Here is an 18,230-nt window from a genome sequence, read left to right as displayed (position 1 = left end):
ACCAAACCAGTGAAAAAAACACTGGTTTGGTGAAAAATGTCGCTGTTTGGGGGATCAGTTTTGCTAGAATCAGAAAATTTTCTCGCTGGTTTGGAAAAAGCGGCAGGGCATCAAAATCAACCAGGAGATTATTGTACTGGTTTTGGGAAACAATTCGCTGGTCCAGCGGATTTTTTCACTGAACTGGTGTTCTTTTACGCTGGATCAGCGTTTTCTATCGCTGACGTCCGGGTTTTTTTCCGGCGGCAGCAGCTCGTACCAAAATCAACCAGGAGATTATTCTACTGGTTTCGGCGAAAAATCCGCTGGTTCAGCGAATGTTTCCACTGGACCAGTGTTTTTTTGCACTGGATCAGCATTTTTTTATCACCGACGTTTGTTTTTTTGTTTTGGCGGCAGAAGCCTATGCCAAAATAAACCAGAGGATTTGAGAACCAGAGATTAATTGGGAATCGTGTAAAGATTTCGCAGTAACGGAAGCAGAATTAAAAGAAAGTCCAGCCAGGTTGTACTTACTTGCCACAGCACAAACTGTTCCGCGGCCATGGGCAAGTTCCTCGTTGTACTTACTTGCCACAGCACAAACTGTTCCGCGGCCATGGTCAAGTTTCTCGCCTACGATTCTTGCTGCCACTTGCGACAATTTGTGCACTCGTCTATGCAGCAGTACAAATACATCTCCAGCTTCACTGCACCGTATTTTTCTGCTGCGAGAACTTTATGGAAACGTGCTTCTTTTCATTGAAAAGAACCATCACCTGTTGAGTATGTATTTTAATGCTGAACACTTGATGCAGAACTTTTTCATGCTTTTTTGTTTTGAAAAAAACCCCTAAAGCAATTCGATTGCCACAAATCGCTTCCAAACGTGAACAATAACAAACATTTATGACGGCTGTCGGAAGGATGTGTATCAAACCAGCGAAAACTTTCGCTGGAAAAGAAACCGTTTCGGAAATAACAAACCAGCGAAACCAAGTTGCTGAATTTGATTTCGCGCAGCCACCTTTTTCAGCGAAAAAATTCGCTGGTTTAGAGAAAAATTTCGCTGATATCAGCAAAACCAACCCAGCAAAATTCGGTCGCTGGTTTGGCGATCGATCCCCTTTCCGTGAACTAATTTGGGGTCGCTGAACCCGAATATGACCATGAAAATCGGTCACGGTGACCCAGGAGCGTGTAATCCAAGATGGCGTCCAATATGGCGAAGAGAGAATCTTCAAGTATTTTTAAACAACGTGTAACAGGCTTGTGACCGATCAAATTTACCTAATTTGAGGTCGCTGAACCCGAATATGACCATGAAAATCAGTCACGGCAACCCAGGAGCGTGTTATCCAAGATGGCGTCCAATATGGCGAATAGTGAATCTTCGAATATTTTTAAACAAGATGTAACAGGCTTGTGACCGATTAAATTTAACTAATTTGGGGTCACTGAACCCGAATATGACCATGAAAATCGGTCACGGCGACCCAGGAGCGTGTAATCCAAGATGGCATCCAATATGACGAAGAGAGAATCTTCAAGTATTGTCAACAACATGTGACAGGCTTGTGACCGATCAAATTTAACTAATTTGGGGTCGCTGAACCCGAATATGACAAAGAAAATCGGTCACGGCGACCCAGGAGCGTGTAATCCAAGATGGCATCCAATATGACGAAGAGAGAATCTTCAAGTATTTTTATACAACATGTAACAGGCTTGTGACCGATCAAATTTAACTAATTTGGAGTCACTAAACCCGAATATGACCATGAAAATCAGTCACGGCGACCCAGCTGCGTGTAATCCAAGATGTAACAGGCTTGTGACCGATCAAATTTAACTAATTTGGGGTCACTGAACCCGAATATGACCATGAAAATCGGTCACGGCGACCCAGGAGCGTGTAATCCAAGATGGCATCCAATATGACGAAGAGAGAATCTTCAAGTATTGTCAACAACATGTAACAGACTTGTGACCGATCAAATTTAACTAATTTGGTGACCCAGGAGCGTGTAATCCAAGATGGCGAAGAGTATTTTTAAACAACATGGAACGAATATGATTATGAAATGCATGCAGAAACGTCATTGTTTTATTTGGTAGTCAATTAAAACAAGTTTGATTAACTTAACCCCTGGGCCTTGTCATGTCAAGGGGCATGATTTGATCCTAGTGCATTAGTTAAAATTTGGGTATAAATTCTTTTTTATAAGCACTATGGACACCACTTCATGCTACGAGAACTCGCTTTGCCGCAGCCCCAGGGCTTAAGCGTTGACCGATAAGCTGTCTTCGTGAACTAGGTAGTTCTCCGATAGTGAAAATATCACAATTGCACAAGACACCGCTGCTTCTGTGACTTTTTCACTATCACAATGTGGGATTTAGGTCGGGACTTCAGGATAGTACAATTGATTTGTTGCTTAGCATTAGCATTTAAAATAGATCTGTATCCTTTCCAAATCTTTTTGATGTTAAATTTAGTTGCAATTATTAAGTTAGAGTAATGCTGTCAATAAACTTTGATTGATGTAGAATACTAGGCATTCTTTTATGTCAAATTGTCCATAGAGTCTCGATCAATCAATAATGTAATGATATCGGACAAAATTCGTTGATCTGTTGAACTAACGGTTTTCGGATTATGGTTGTATCGACCATTGTTGCGAATCGAGGAACTACGGATCTTTTGACGTAAATGGTCATTTCTTTTTCAAATCGTGATTCTGTCCTATTTGTATATCAGTTCATAAATTTTTATTGTTTTTGATAAAAGTAGTACTACAACAGTTAAAGGAACGTTTACTTTTGAACATTAAGTTTAGAGGATTTTAGATTAAAGTTTAGATTTTCAATTTAAAACAGTTAGCAAATGAATATTTGGACTTAAATGAATAATTGAACATTTTGGACTTATGAATAACACTCAACTGTGCATTTATTCTAGAGTCAGATCCATACAGCGTCAGTGTTTATTTGGTCGAAGTGTACTAATTCATTGGCAGATCTGATTCTAGTTGTAATGTACGACAAGACTACTGACGGACGTGACAGGACGAGGGCCCAGTTTAGAGGTTTCAACATCAACGATGTGCGGCTGGACCACCCTCAAAAAAAAAAAAAAATTAAAACAAGTTTGATTAACTTAACAAACTAACGTTTATTGACACGACTGTACTGCTCGGCACTCGGATACAGAATGAATGAAAAGTGAGAAAGAAAGAGAAAGCGCGCGTGAATGAATGACGTTTGTACGGAGTGTCCATAAACTACGAAACTATGGCATGGTAATAAATAACGTAATACAACATCTTCCCTGTTTTATCAAAAAGAAAACTAAATAGAACTGTGCTTGAGAATGAGGTTAATGTGTAACTAAAAATAAAGAACTAAAACTAAACCACAAAATGCTGGATGTTTCTGAAGACCACTGGAGCTTGTTCGGATGATGTGTGACTGCTAGAGGCATAAAGCTTGATGACTGGTATCGAGATTTGGTGGGTTACCTTGGGCGTGTTGGGTTCATTACGTGGATCCGGACTCACCAAGTCTCGAAAACTTCGTGTAGCGGCCAAGACCACAGCTAGCACCATTCGTGCTTCGCCGTGCGCGGACTGGATCATCCGTCTGCGTCTGCCGCGGGCCGCCTGTCGTACAATCACAGCGGTATCTCACGTGGCGCGTTCTTGTTGGTTGACGATCTTGCCCGGCAACGCAACCTGCACACTGAGCCTCAATGCGGCAGATGCTGCGCTTGGTAGAAACCGGCATGTTGACGCGACTCATTTTGCCGAACTCTAAGAAGCCCAAAGTGCGACACACGTGCGCAGATAGCAACGGACCTTGCTCAACATCGACCACTTGTAGGACCATGTTGTACTTACGGCCGTATTGTCGACAACGGATAGTCGTCTGACCGATCACAGGAATTTCGCCGCCACCAAAGCCATGAAGGCGGTACTTCGACGGTTGAATATCACTGTGGGCTTTCCCGGTCATCCGCTGTAACCAACTGTGTCCCACGAGGCTGGCGTTTGCCCCTGTATCCAATTCGCACTGAACTGACTGCCACTTTCCAGCGATGCACATGTCTAGATTAGCTTCAACATGCCCACCACTTCCATCGGAAACTTTTCCGATTGTTGCACTTTCGTTGCTCGTCGACTCCGTCTCCGTCAAGTCACCGTCGGTACTGCTATCCACAAGCACTTTCTGCACACGAGACTTCCGCTTTAGCTTCTTCCGACGCTCTGCCTTGCACACTGCTTCGAAATGGTTCTTTCCGCCACAACGATAGCACCGCTTGCCGAACGCTGGACAACTGCCTTTCGTGAAGTCATGCATTTCGCCACAAAACTTGCACTTTTTTGCATGCTTCTTCACTTTGTTCACGCTTGCATTTCGTTGCTCGGAAATCGGGTGCTGCTCGGCAATTTCCTCCGCGCGGCAAAAATCAACTCCTTGTGCCTCCGTCAGATTCTGCATCGTCGACAGCTTCGTGCGCAGCTTCGACCATTTGATCGACGTAACGAGCTTGTACATCAGCAAATCTTCTTCCAGGACTCCAAACTTACACACCTTCGCTTGCGACTTCAATCGACACAAGTAGTCATCGATTCTTTCCTCCATCCCCTGAGACAGCAGAAGAAATCAAACCAATCGATGAACTTGTTCCGCTCACGTACAACTTTCCGCTTGATCGCCGCCAATGCCAGCTTCGGGTCCTTCTTCTCCATGGCGGTCAGTTCGAAGTTGAAATACTTCTTTAAAGCCTCCGTTCCAACCATCGACAGCAGGATGCTGGTTTTCTGCTCGTTTTGAGCCTCTGGCCACTTGTCCATCCCAACTGCACTGGCGTAATACTTCCAACTTTCTTCGAAAAAATCGAAGTTTCTCTCCATGTCTCCATCCAGTTCCAGCGGAGGCGGAAGAGGAACCGATGCCACTGCCGCCGGTCTTTCTACAGGCGCAGCCGGCGCCTTCTTCAACGATCCAATCATCTCCTGGAACTTGAGCATGAGCATGAGCATGAGCATGGTTGACTGCCAATGAGCTGCTACTCCGTTATTGACAGATCAGCTGAAGTTAAACAATGAATCAAAAATGATCAGTGGGAGCCAACCATCCGTTCACTGTTTAACCCCTGAAGACCCCGACTTTATTAGTCAATACCGGCGCCCTCCCAAGAAGCCTGCAGTTCAACAAAAGGGAGGAATTATTACCCAGACGACATTGATGATATAGGAAGGACTTTTTTACAGTCATTTACTAATACTTAAACTTATTTTAATGCAACAATTCACACGACGTCGTGCCTCCCGATCAACGATGATGTAGGAAGGACTTGAGCAAGCCAACCAGGATGAAACACGAAATAAAATTCTTTTCTTTTCACACACAATGCCACATAATTGACCGCGCGTCACCACCCAACTAATTGAACTGATTTTCTTCTGCTTGTGGGCAAGCCAACCAGGATGAAACACGAAATAAAATTCTTTTCTTTTCACACACAATGCCACATAATTGACCGCGCGTCACCACCCAACTAATTGAACTGATTTTCTTCTGCTTGTGGGCAAGCGAACCAGGATGAAACACGAAATAAAATTCTTTTCTTTTCACACACAATGCCACATAATTGACCGCGCGTCACCACTCAACAAATTGAACTGATTTTCTTCTGCTTGTGGGCAAGCCAACCAGGATGAAACACGAAATAAAATTCTTTTCTTTTCACACACAATGCCACATAATTGACCGCGCGTCACCACCCAACTAATTGAACTGATTTTCTTCTGCTTGTGGGCAAGCCAACCAGGATGAAACACGAAATAAAATTCTTTTCTTTTCACACACAATGCCACATAATTGACCGCGCGTCACCACCCAACAAATTGAACTGATTTTCTTCTGCTTGTGGGCAAGCCAACCAGGATGAAACACGAAATAAAATTCTTTTCTTTTCACACACAATGCCACATAATTGACCGCGCGTCACCACCCAACTAATTGAACTGATTTTCTTCTGCTTGTGGGCAAGCGAACCAGGATGAAACACGAAATAAAATTCTTTTCTTTTCACACACAATGCCACATAATTGACCGCGCGTCACCACCCAACTAATTGAACTGATTTTCTTCTGCTTGTGGGCAAGCCAACCAGGATGAAACACGAAATAAAATTCTTTTCTTTTCACACAAAATGCCACATAATTGACCGCGCGTCACCACCCAACAAATTGAACTGATTTTCTTCTGCTTGTGGGCAAGCCAACCAGGATGAAACACGAAATAAAATTCTTTTCTTTTCACACACAATGCCACATAATTGACCGCGCGTCACCACCCAATAAATTGAACTGATTTTCTTCTGCTTGTGGGCAAGCCAACCAGGATGAAACACGAAATAAAATTCTTTTCTTTTCACACACAATGCCACATAATTGACCGCGCGTCACCACCCAACTAATTGAACTGATTTTCTTCTGCTTGTGGGCAAGCCAACCAGGATGAAACACGAAATAGAATTCTTTTCTTTTCACACACAATGCCACATAATTGACCGCGCGTCACCACCCAACTAATTGAACTGATTTTCTTCTGCTTGTGGGCAAGCGAACCAGGATGAAACACGAAATAAAATTCTTTTCTTTTCACACACAATGCCACATAATTGACCGCGCGTCACCACCCAACTAATTGAACTGATTTTCTTCTGCTTGTGGGCAAGCCAACCAGGATGAAACACGAAATAAAATTCTTTTCTTTTCACACACAATGCCACATAATTGACCGCGCGTCACCACCCAACTAATTGAACTGATTTTCTTCTGCTTGTGGGCAAGCCAACCAGGATGAAACACGAAATAAAATTCTTTTCTTTTCACACACAATGCCACATAATTGACCGCGCGTCACCACCCAACAAATTGAACTGATTTTCTTCTGCTTGTGGGCAAGCCAACCAGGATGAAACACGAAATAAAATTCTTTTCTTTTCACACACAATGCCACATAATTGACCGCGCGTCACCACCCAACTAATTGAACTGATTTTCTTCTGCTTGTGGGCAAGCCAACCAGGATGAAACACGAAATAAAATTCTTTTCTTTTCACACACAATGCCACATAATTGACCGCGCGTCACCACCCAACTAATTGAACTGATTTTCTTCTGCTTGTGGGCAAGCCAACCAGGATGAAACACGAAATAAAATTCTTTTCTTTTCACACAAAATGCCACATAATTGACCGCGCGTCACCACCCAATAAATTGAACTGATTTTCTTCTGCTTGTGGGCAAGCCAACCAGGATGAAACACGAAATAAAATTCTTTTCTTTTCACACACAATGCCACATAATTGACCGCGCGTCACCACCCAACAAATTGAACTGATTTTCTTCTGCTTGTGGGCAAGCCAACCAGGATGAAACACGAAATAAAATTCTTTTCTTTTCACACACAATGCCACATAATTGACCGCGCGTCACCACCCAACTAATTGAACTGATTTTCTTCTGCTTGTGGGCAAGCCAACCAGGATGAAACACGAAATAAAATTCTTTTCTTTTCACACACAATGCCACATAATTGACCGCGCGTCACCACCCAACTAATTGAACTGATTTTCTTCTGCTTGTGGGCAAGCCAACCAGGATGAAACACGAAATAAAATTCTTTTCTTTTCACACACAATGCCACATAATTGACCGCGCGTCACCACCCAACTAATTGAACTGATTTTCTTCTGCTTGTGGGCAAGCGAACCAGGATGAAACACGAAATAAAATTCTTTTCTTTTCACACACAATGCCACATAATTGACCGCGCGTCACCACCCAACTAATTGAACTGATTTTCTTCTGCTTGTGGGCAAGCCAACCAGGATGAAACACGAAATAAAATTCTTTTCTTTTCACACAAAATGCCACATAATTGACCGCGCGTCACCACCCAACAAATTGAACTGATTTTCTTCTGCTTGTGGGCAAGCCAACCAGGATGAAACACGAAATAAAATTCTTTTCTTTTCACACACAATGCCACATAATTGACCGCGCGTCACCACCCAACAAATTGAACTGATTTTCTTCTGCTTGTGGGCAAGCCAACCAGGATGAAACACGAAATAAAATTCTTTTCTTTTCACACACAATGCCACATAATTGACCGCGCGTCACCACCCAACAAATTGAACTGATTTTCTTCTGCTTGTGGGCAAGCCAACCAGGATGAAACACGAAATAAAATTCTTTTCTTTTCACACACAATGCCACATAATTGACCGCGCGTCACCACCCAACTAATTGAACTGATTTTCTTCTGCTTGTGGGCAAGCGAACCAGGATGAAACACGAAATAAAATTCTTTTCTTTTCACACACAATGCCACATAATTGACCGCGCGTCACCACCCAACTCAACGATCCAATCATCTCCTGGAACTTTCCCATAAACTCGGCAAACTGCTTTGAATCCATTTTGTGGGAAAACACTTCGCCTCGACACGACGTTAAAGAAAAATATGGCGCTGGACAGGATCAAACAAGTTCGCTCTTCACTGCGCAACTGCTTCGCGATCACTTCCGCTGATGATTTTCTTCGTCGCTCGATTTCAAATGACGCCGGAAATCACCTTTAGTCCACGAGTGCTTCTGACACCATGTTTTATTTGGTAGCCAATTAAAACAAGTTAGATTAACTTAACAAACTAACGTTTATTGACACGACTGTACTGCTCGGCACTCGGATACAGAATGAATGAAAAGTGAGAAAGAAAGAGAAAGCGCGCGTGAATGAATGACGTTTCTAGGGAGTGTCCATAAACTACGAAACTACGGCATGGTAATAAATAACGTAATACAACAGTCATTACATGACTGGAGACGTACTTATTCACTCTGCCTAGGTCCTTCAATCTTTACGGCCACCCTTCGTACTTCTATGTGGACCGGCTTGACCGGAATCGGCGGTGGTCCCGCAATGTTGGAGCTGCTCGAAGCAGACGATGACGCGCTTAAGATGTTGGAGGTTGAAAAGGATGCTTCTGCTACTGCTGGGTGACCTCCTCGATTGACGCGTATGCGAACTGGTCGTTGGCGTCCGCCCGCGTGTCGTCTCCGCTGTAGACGGCCGAGTCACGTAAGTCCTCGCACTCGAGACATTCCTTAATGAACTTTTCGCAGAATCCGTTTGGATCGTCGCTCAGATCAGCGCCCTCCTGGTAGACGGAATCGCTTGACGAGGTCAGCGAAAAATTGAGTCGCGTTGCTCCGGGTCGTCCGACTTAAGTTCGCCGGCTGATGTCTTTGGAGCAGGTTCTTTGGTGATTTGATGCTTAGACTGCCCTGAGCTTTAAGTTGGGCTGGTTTGAGAATTGAATAGGGTTTTTTGATAAAATTTATAAATGTGTAATGTTGTCACAGCCCGCACAGGTTTCTTTAAAATGACAGCCACGATTTGAATAAAGTTTTAACTTCTCATACCGGCTACGTACCTGATAACAATGATAAAGTTGGATTTTTAGTTAAAACACTGTGTTGGACACACTTTACGGGAAGCTTCTTAGAAAATTTAATATTTGACGTTAGTTTTCATTTTAGCTTGTTTGACATTTATAATTCAATGACCTGTTAAATTAGTAGACTGGCTTTCTGTCTGGAACTGGAAACTGTCGGAGTTGGTGTTTTTTCGCACCTACACACAAAGAAAAATTACTCTAAATTTAAAAAGATCGTTCGTTGGATTAAAAGTTCGCGTTGGTGAATATTCGTAGAAAGTTCAAACTTTTCAATTTAAATGTTGGAAAGTTTTTGATACTACCATGCATTTATGGAACAAAATCGTTGTATTGGTAAAAGTATCTTACTTTTAATTGGAAAAGAAATCTTTTATGGCAAAAATACACAACATTTAGCACTACAGGAATAATTTCAGAAAAATGTGCTTGGTTTTTTACATTTATTTAAAAACACTTTTTTTTGTATTTAACGCTTCTCCACTAGTTTCTGCTTCATACGGTACGCCACCGGTCACTTCCGAATACCCCAGGGTGGACGGTTCCGGATGGAGGCTTCGACGCGCGACAGCAGTGTAACACGATGGTCACGTTTCCGGCCTCAATCAGGAAATCTTGGAGGAGTTGGCCATTGATTCGGGAAGGGTGGTTGACGTTTCCCGGCTGGAAAGTAAAGTGCCTGAACGGGGAGTTCCCGATCCTGGAAGCGCATCCGGAACATGGAGTTGATGAGGCCCTCGGAACGGAGTTCGATTTTGAGCACGTAATCCTACTTCGAGAATGACACAGATTTTTTTTTGGCTCACTGTCACTGTGATTCATTCGGCTGAAGCTGCGCCGTCGCGACGTGAGTGTTTGTGGGCGGGAAGTTGCTAAAAGAGATGGAAAGTAAGTGAAGTTGGCTAGCCACTGCACACATTCTCAATACTCACCGGTGCTGTAAACCGCCGGCACCGAGTGCAACATCTGCGCTGACCACCTCCGATTATGTAGCTTTTTCGTCGTTCTCCTCTTCGTCGGCTCCTTCTCCTCATCGTGAAAATAATCTTTCTCGTACTTGTCCAGAAACTGGAAATTAATCTTCTTCAACGCAATCTCGTTGTTCACGCAACGCTTCGGCAGCGCCATCTCCTCGATGATCTCGCCCCAGTCCTCACGCGAATTGACCTTCAACCACCAATCCCGGGCCACCACCACCCAATATAACCGGTGCGAATCCACATTCCTACCTCTTATCCTACAAAAACAAACAAAATCAATCACAAACCCCACAAAACACCCAAGCTTCCTTCTTACGCATTCCGGCCGTGGAACAGCTGCAGTTCCTGCAGGAAGCTGGCCTTGTCCTTTTCGAGCACTCGACCTCGTCCCGCTCCTGCACCACCCTCCTTCGAAGGCGTTCCGCTGCTGCTGTTTGGCTCACGAAGGTTTCCGCGTCCGAGTCCTGGCTACTGCCGCGATCGGCTTTGTTTTGCGTCCTCGACTCACCAGCACCACCGGACCCACCAAAGTGTTTGTTTACATTTGCGACTTAGGCGTACACGGTTAAACGAGAACGTCAATATGAAAGAAATTTTACAGTCGAATTAAAAGTATAAACTTTTAAATCAGTGAGCAATGAGATTTTCAAAAACTGTAGCAGTAAAAGTTTTCATTTTCAAAACAAGAAAAAAACGTTTAATGTAGCAAATTTTAACAACTTTTTAATTCAAAAGTAAGTTACTTTTGTCATTACCGTAATATTTTTTTGTGTGTACTCAATTTTGGGTAAAGTGAAAAATAATTCAGCGAACAAGGAAACATTTGGGTCCTGAAATTAAGCTTAAATTGGTAATATTATTGTTCACACGATAAAGCTAATCTTCTGAGTAAAATAATCCTTTGAACAACCGCAAAGGATTTAAAATGGAATTTTAATTCATTTTTAAATTTACTTCGCGGTCCATCCTGACAGAAAGCATCCCACTTGACATAGAGATCCTAAATAGGAGACTGGTCGAAGTGAATTTGACGTACCCAAACAGACACGAGTTTGACGTATCCAAACGAGCATTTGCCTTTACGCCCAGCAAAACTTATCAGTGTTTCCAAGCTAAAAACATACGTTGCCAGATCGATTTAGCAAGCTTAGACCAGTCTCCTATTTAGAGTCTCTAACTTGACAAGCTCATTCCAAGGGGACCGTAGCTGATCCAATAATAAATGACATAAGGCTTTCTAGGCCCAGTGAAAAAAAATATAATTTGACCCAAAAATTAAGAACTTCTCGTCACGGTGTCCTGATGCAAACAATCATCGAGCTCGAGCTGCCACAGCCCTGCGAAGTATGTTGTCTGACATATCGAGCTATCAGTCAAAAAATCCAGCTAGAAGTCGCCGGACAAAAAAACTTTTGCTAGAAAGAGATAGGAAACCTGATGCAAACAAACGTCTAGCTATAATGTAAACATACTTTGAATGTGTTAGTAAATTTCTGACTAGAAATCCTTATAGGATTTTTAGATTCTATTAAAAACTCAAGCGACACAATACTCTATTGTTAAGAATCGGTCAGCTGGGGTGAATTCGGACATATGGCGTAAATACGAAAGGCTGTTCGTTATGTTTGTGCCTAAGACCAAACACTTTACACTTCAAAACTGATAAAAATTATGTACATTAGGGTAGGGTAGTCATCAATGAGACACTTTTGGTTTTTAAACTTCAACGATTTTTGTATTTTTTTCTTTAGCATATTTTAAAGAACTTTTTGTTGCATTTTCTTTCTTTTAGTTTGTTCTAACATTGACCAAAATATGAGATCGATCTGACGTCTACAGTCAGAGTTATTCAACTGTCTCATTGTAGACGCACTTGGCAGGAACAATGAGACAGCTGGGGAACAATGAGACACTCTACAATAATCAATACTTTTCTAGTAAAACATCATGCTTTTATATTGTTCCATTGCAGGTGACTTGCTTTGAATATATTCAAGCAATTTTGTCAACATGAAAGTTCAATTTACAAAAGTTGTACTAAAAAGTATTTAAATTTTGTAAAATCCATATATTTTATCAAATAACTTTAGATTTTTGGTTAAATGAAGTTCAAACTCAATAAATATGCCAAAAATCACTTCTAATTCATGTTTTGAAAGATTTCCACAGATTTTGAAAAGTTTAATGAAGAAAAATCAAAGTGTCTCATTGTTACCCATGGGTAGAAAAGAGTGGGGAACAATGAGACAGCCCTGGATTCTGGGTATATTCTAAATTTTGGTCAAACCCAATAAAAGGACATTGTAGCCCAACTTATGCCCTGTAAAATGACGAAAGAAATTTGGAGAAATATTAGTTTTTGTGTTAATGGCAGCCTATGAGCGAAAATATAATTTTTAGTCATAATTTACTATTACACCCCAGAATCAAACATGTATGAATAACTTTACAAGGGAGCATCCATAACCAAAGCCACAATTATAGCAGACGTGTATCTAGTAGACACACCTTTCCCCCAAATATGAGCCTGATTGATTGAAACTACGTCTTGTGAGAGCCATTTTATCATTGTTCCCCGTGTCTCATTGATGACTACTCTACCCTACTTTTAGTTTCCTGTTTAATTTGCTAAGAGTTCAAAACAATCCAATTTTTTGCGCTATTGGTACCTCCGGTTGACACATCTCGTACGTCGATAAGTATTTTTTAGCTAACACGACTTTAATTTTTAAGTGTATATTGTAGTATCGATTCACCTCAGTTAAAAAGTCAACAAACAAAAATTCTAAAATCAAAAAAAAAAATATTTTGATTAATTTGATCTAACATTCTTTTAAATGGCTGAATCAACGAATGAATTATCAAGACAACACCTTATTCACAAGCCTACGATTTTTTTAAAATCCTTACAATTGGAGAACGAAAATTGACCAAGTTTGAACAAGTTTACTTATGGGAAATTGGACGAGCTTTCCGGTAAAAATATTTACGAGACTGAAAAACCGAGTCTGTCATATAGAAATTGCCAAAAACCACAAAAAAAAACATTTTTTCCACATTTTTATTTTTAAAACCGCTGTATCTTCCCAAGGATTGGACATAGGACAATGGTCAATATGGAGACTTTTATGTTAAATTGTCTGGGGAATCGATTCCCACTACCGGTTTTTGAAAATTTTGACGTTTAGACCACTTAAAAAACTGTTTTAGTAAATGATTTTTGTATTTTTTTAGGAGACATACCGTCCTGCATTTTTCGTCAGTTTTTGGTAACATCTTAGGCTATTTCCTCAAAAAATTTAACGAAAAAATCGTGACAACACCATTAAATTTAAGTTTCAGACATAAAAATCAAGAAATCTCATAGAAGTGGCGTGTATTTTTGTTTCAGTGTATTTTTTTTTCGTCCCGCCCGTGTGGATCAATCGGACCGCGCACTAGACTCACAATCCAGAGGTCGCTGGTTCGAATCCCGCGGCGGGCGCTCTAAAATTCTTTGTGTAAATATGGGTATTCGGCGCCGTCGCTCCGTGCCATACTTTCATACACTTAGGAGCCCAGCCCGCATAAAATTATATGATGATTTGTATTGTCAAAACCATGAAGTTACAATAGATATTATAATATTTATGGTAAGTTTATGGTTGATTTTTTTTAACTTCATTGGAATGACGATAAAGTTATCGTAGATTTCATGGTTACAGCAAATTTCATGGTTTAGTTATTGGAAATGTTATAAATTGAAACAATAAAACTACTGTACATTTCATGGATACAGCAAATATTATGGTTTTGTTATTGGAAATCTCATAACGCATTTTTTTCCAATTTTTTGTTATAGTAAGTTTCATTATAATGTTATAGTTGCATAGTGTGAACTTTTTTTGAACGATTTTTTCAAATAATGCGAATCATGTAATAAAAATATAAAAATATTAAAATATTAGAATAGTGAAATATTAGAACAGTAAAATATTAAAATATTAAAATATTAAAATATTAAAATATTAAAATATTAAAATATTAAAATATTAAAATATTAAAATATTAAAATATTAAAATATTAAAATATTAAAATATTAAAATATTAAAATATTAAAATATTAAAATATTAAAATATTAAAATATTAAAATATTAAAATATTAAAATATTAAAATATTAAAATATTAAAATATTAAAATATTAAAATATTAAAATATTAAAATATTAAAATATTAAAATATTAAAATATTAAAATATTAAAATATTAAAATATTAAAATATTAAAATATTAAAATATTAAAATATTAAAATATTAAAATATTAAAATATTAAAATATTAAAATATTAAAATATTAAAATATTAAAATATTAAAATATTAAAATATTAAAATATTAAAATATTAAAATATTAAAATATTAAAATATTAAAATATTAAAATATTAAAATATTAAAATATTAAAATATTAAAATATTAAAATATTAAAATATTAAAATATTCAAATATTAAAATATTAAAATATTAAAATATTAAAATATTAAAATATTAAAATATTAAAATATTAAAATATTAAAATATTAAAATATTAAAATATTAAAATATTAAAATATTAAAATATTAAAATATTAAAATATTAAAATATTAAAATATTAAAATATTAAAATATTAAAATATTAAAATATTAAAATATTAAAATATTAAAATATTAAAATATTAAAATATTAAAATATTAAAATATTAAAATATTAAAATATTAAAATATTAAAATATTAAAATATTAAAATATTAAAATATAAAAATATAAAAATATAAAAATATAAAAATATTAAAATATTAAAATATTAAAATATTAAAATATTAAAATATTAAAATATTAAAATATTAAAATATTAAAATATTAAAATATTAAAATATTAAAATATTAAAATATTAAAATATTAAAATATTAAAATATTAAAATATTAAAATATTAAAATATTAAAATATTAAAATATTAAAATATTAAAATATTAAAATATTAAAATATTAAAATATTAAAATATTAAAATATTAAAATATTAAAATATTAAAATATTAAAATATTAAAATATTAAAATATTAAAATATTAAAATATTAAAATATTAAAATATTAAAATATTAAAATATTAAAATATTAAAATATTAAAATATTAAAATATTAAAATATTAAAATATTAAAATATTAAAATATTAAAATATTAAAATATTAAAATATTAAAATATTAAAATATTAAAATATTAAAATATTAAAATATTAAAATATTAAAATATTAAAATATTAAAATATTAAAATATTAAAATATTAAAATATTAACATATTAAAATATTAAAATATTAAAATATTAAAATATTAAAATATTAAAATATTAACATATTAAAATATTAAAATATTAAAATATTAAAATATTAAAATATTAAAATATTAAAATATTAAAATATTAAAATAGGGGAACGGCATCTAATTCCAGCGTGCCTCTAATGTTGGCAGGTCAGAACTTTGACATTCAATTAAAGCTAATTAAAAGCGTTTTCAACTGAAATCGAGTGATAAATAACTCAATGAGAAGTGAGCAAGCAAGTTTCTATCAAAAGTTTTGCAAAATTAATTGTTTAAATAGTGAAAATTAGCAAATTGGATGGAGTTAGGAACGAGTGCTTAACCTGCCAAACATACGAGAATTTCCCCTATTAAAATATTAAAATATTAAAATATTACATATAAACATTTAAACATTTAAACATTTAAACATTTAAACATTTAAACATTTAAACATTTAAACATTTAAACATTTAAACATTTAAACATTTAAACATTTAAACATTTAAACATTTAAACATTTAAACATTTAAACATTTAAACATTTAAACATTTAAACATTTAAACATTTAAACATTTAAACATTTAAACATTTAAACATTTAAACATTTAAACATTTAAACATTTAAACATTTAAACATTTAAACATTTAAACATTTAAACATTTAAACATTTAAACATTTAAACATTTAAACATTTAAACATTTAAACATTTAAACATTTAAACATTTAATCATTTAAACATTTAAACATTTAAACATTTAAACATTTAAACATTTAAACATTTAAACATTTAAACATTGAAACATTGAAACATTGAAACATTGAAACATTGAAACATTAAAACATTAAAACATTAAAACATTAAAACATTAAAACATTTAAACATTTAAACATTTAAACATTTAAACATTTAAACATTTAAACATTTAAACATTTAAACATTTAAACATTTAAACATTTAAACATTTAAACATTTAAACATTTAAACATTTAAACATTTAAACATTTAAACATTTAAACATTTAAACATTTAAACATTTAAACATTTAAACATTTAAACATTTAAACATTTAAACATTTAAACATTTAAACATTTAAACATTTAAACATTTAAACATTTAAACATTTAAACATTTAAACATTTAAACATTTAAACATTTAAACATTTAAACATTGAAACATTGAAACATTGAAACATTGAAACATTAAAACATTAAAACATTAAAACATTAAAACATTAAAACATTAAAACATTTAAACATTTAAACTTTTAACATTTAAACATTTAAACATTTAAACATTTAAACATTTAAACATTTAAACATTTAAACATTTAAACATTTAAACATTTAAACATTTAAACATTTAAACATTTAAACATTTAAACATTTAAACATTTAAACATTTAAACATTTAAACATTTAAACATTTAAACATTTAAACATTTAAACATTTAAACATTTAAACATTTAAACATTTAAACATTTAAATATTTAAACATTTAAACATTTAAACATTTAAACATTTAAACATTTAAACATTTAAACATTTAAACATTTAAACATTTAAACATTTAAACATTTAAACATTTAAACATTTAAACATTTAAACATTTAAACATTTAAACATTTAAACATTTAAACATTTAAACATTTAAACATTTAAACATTTAAACATTTAAACATTTAAACATTTAAACATTTAAACATTTAAACATTTAAACATTTAAACATTTAAACATTTAAACATTTAAACATTTAAACATTTAAACATTTAAACATTTAAACATTTAAACATTTAAACATTTAAACATTTAAACATTTAAACATTTAAACATTTGAACATTTAAACATTTAAACATTTAAACATTTAAACATTTAAACATTTAAACATTTAAACATTTAAACATTTAAACATTTAAACATTTAAACATTTAAACATTTAAACATTTAAACATTTAAACATTTAAACATTTAAACATTTAAACATTTAAACATTTAAACATTTAAACATTTAAACATTTAAACATTTAAACATTTAAACATTTAAACATTTAAACATTTAAACATTTAAACATTTAAACATTTAAACATTTAAACATTTAAACATTTAAACATTTAAACATTTAAACATTTAAACATTTAAACATTTAAACATTTAAACATTTAAACATTTAAACATTTAAACATTTAAACATTTAAACATTTAAACATTTAAACATTTAAACATTTAAACATTTAAACATTTAAACATTTAAACATTTAAACATTTAAACATTTAAACATTTAAACATTTAAACATTTAAACATTTAAACATTTAAACATTTAAACATTTAAACATTTAAACATTTAAACATTTAAACATTTAAACATTTAAACATTTAAACATTTAAACATTTAAACATTTAAACAT

The 18,230-nt window shown here is 34.6% G+C and overlaps 2 protein-coding genes across 2 annotated transcripts in view; one reads left to right on the top strand and one right to left on the bottom strand.

Moving 5' to 3' along the window:
- LOC6051267 (E3 ubiquitin-protein ligase UBR1) overlaps positions 1 to 18,230 on the top strand; it is a 162,464-nt gene that overhangs the window by 99,170 nt on the left and 45,064 nt on the right.
- LOC119766231 lies at positions 9,829 to 10,968 on the bottom strand. Its single transcript, XM_038250671.1, has 3 exons — positions 10,813 to 10,968; positions 10,449 to 10,753; positions 9,829 to 10,388 (listed from the first exon to the last, which is right to left on the bottom strand). The coding sequence occupies exons 2-3, from the start codon at positions 10,642 to 10,644 to the stop codon at positions 10,012 to 10,014; spliced, it is 573 nt and encodes a 190-aa protein (XP_038106599.1). The 5' UTR covers positions 10,645 to 10,753; positions 10,813 to 10,968; the 3' UTR covers positions 9,829 to 10,011.

Source organism: Culex quinquefasciatus, chromosome 1, assembly GCF_015732765.1.
Source record: "Culex quinquefasciatus strain JHB chromosome 1, VPISU_Cqui_1.0_pri_paternal, whole genome shotgun sequence".
In the NCBI taxonomy this organism is placed as follows: Eukaryota; Metazoa; Arthropoda; class Insecta; order Diptera; family Culicidae; genus Culex; species Culex quinquefasciatus.
The sequence above is the reverse complement of the archived record's forward strand: the minus strand, read 5'-3'. Positions and strand labels throughout refer to the sequence as shown.

Bases quoted from the DNA above. Each gene is read 5' to 3' on its own strand.
- LOC119766231 (XM_038250671.1), bottom strand. From the start codon at position 10,644: ATGGCGCTGCCGAAGCGTTGCGTGAACAACGAGATTGCGTTGAAGAAG. The intron at 10,389-10,448 runs GTGAGTATTGAG...CATCTCTTTTAG, and splicing joins GCCGGCGGTTTACAGCACCG to CAACTTCCCGCCCACAAACA.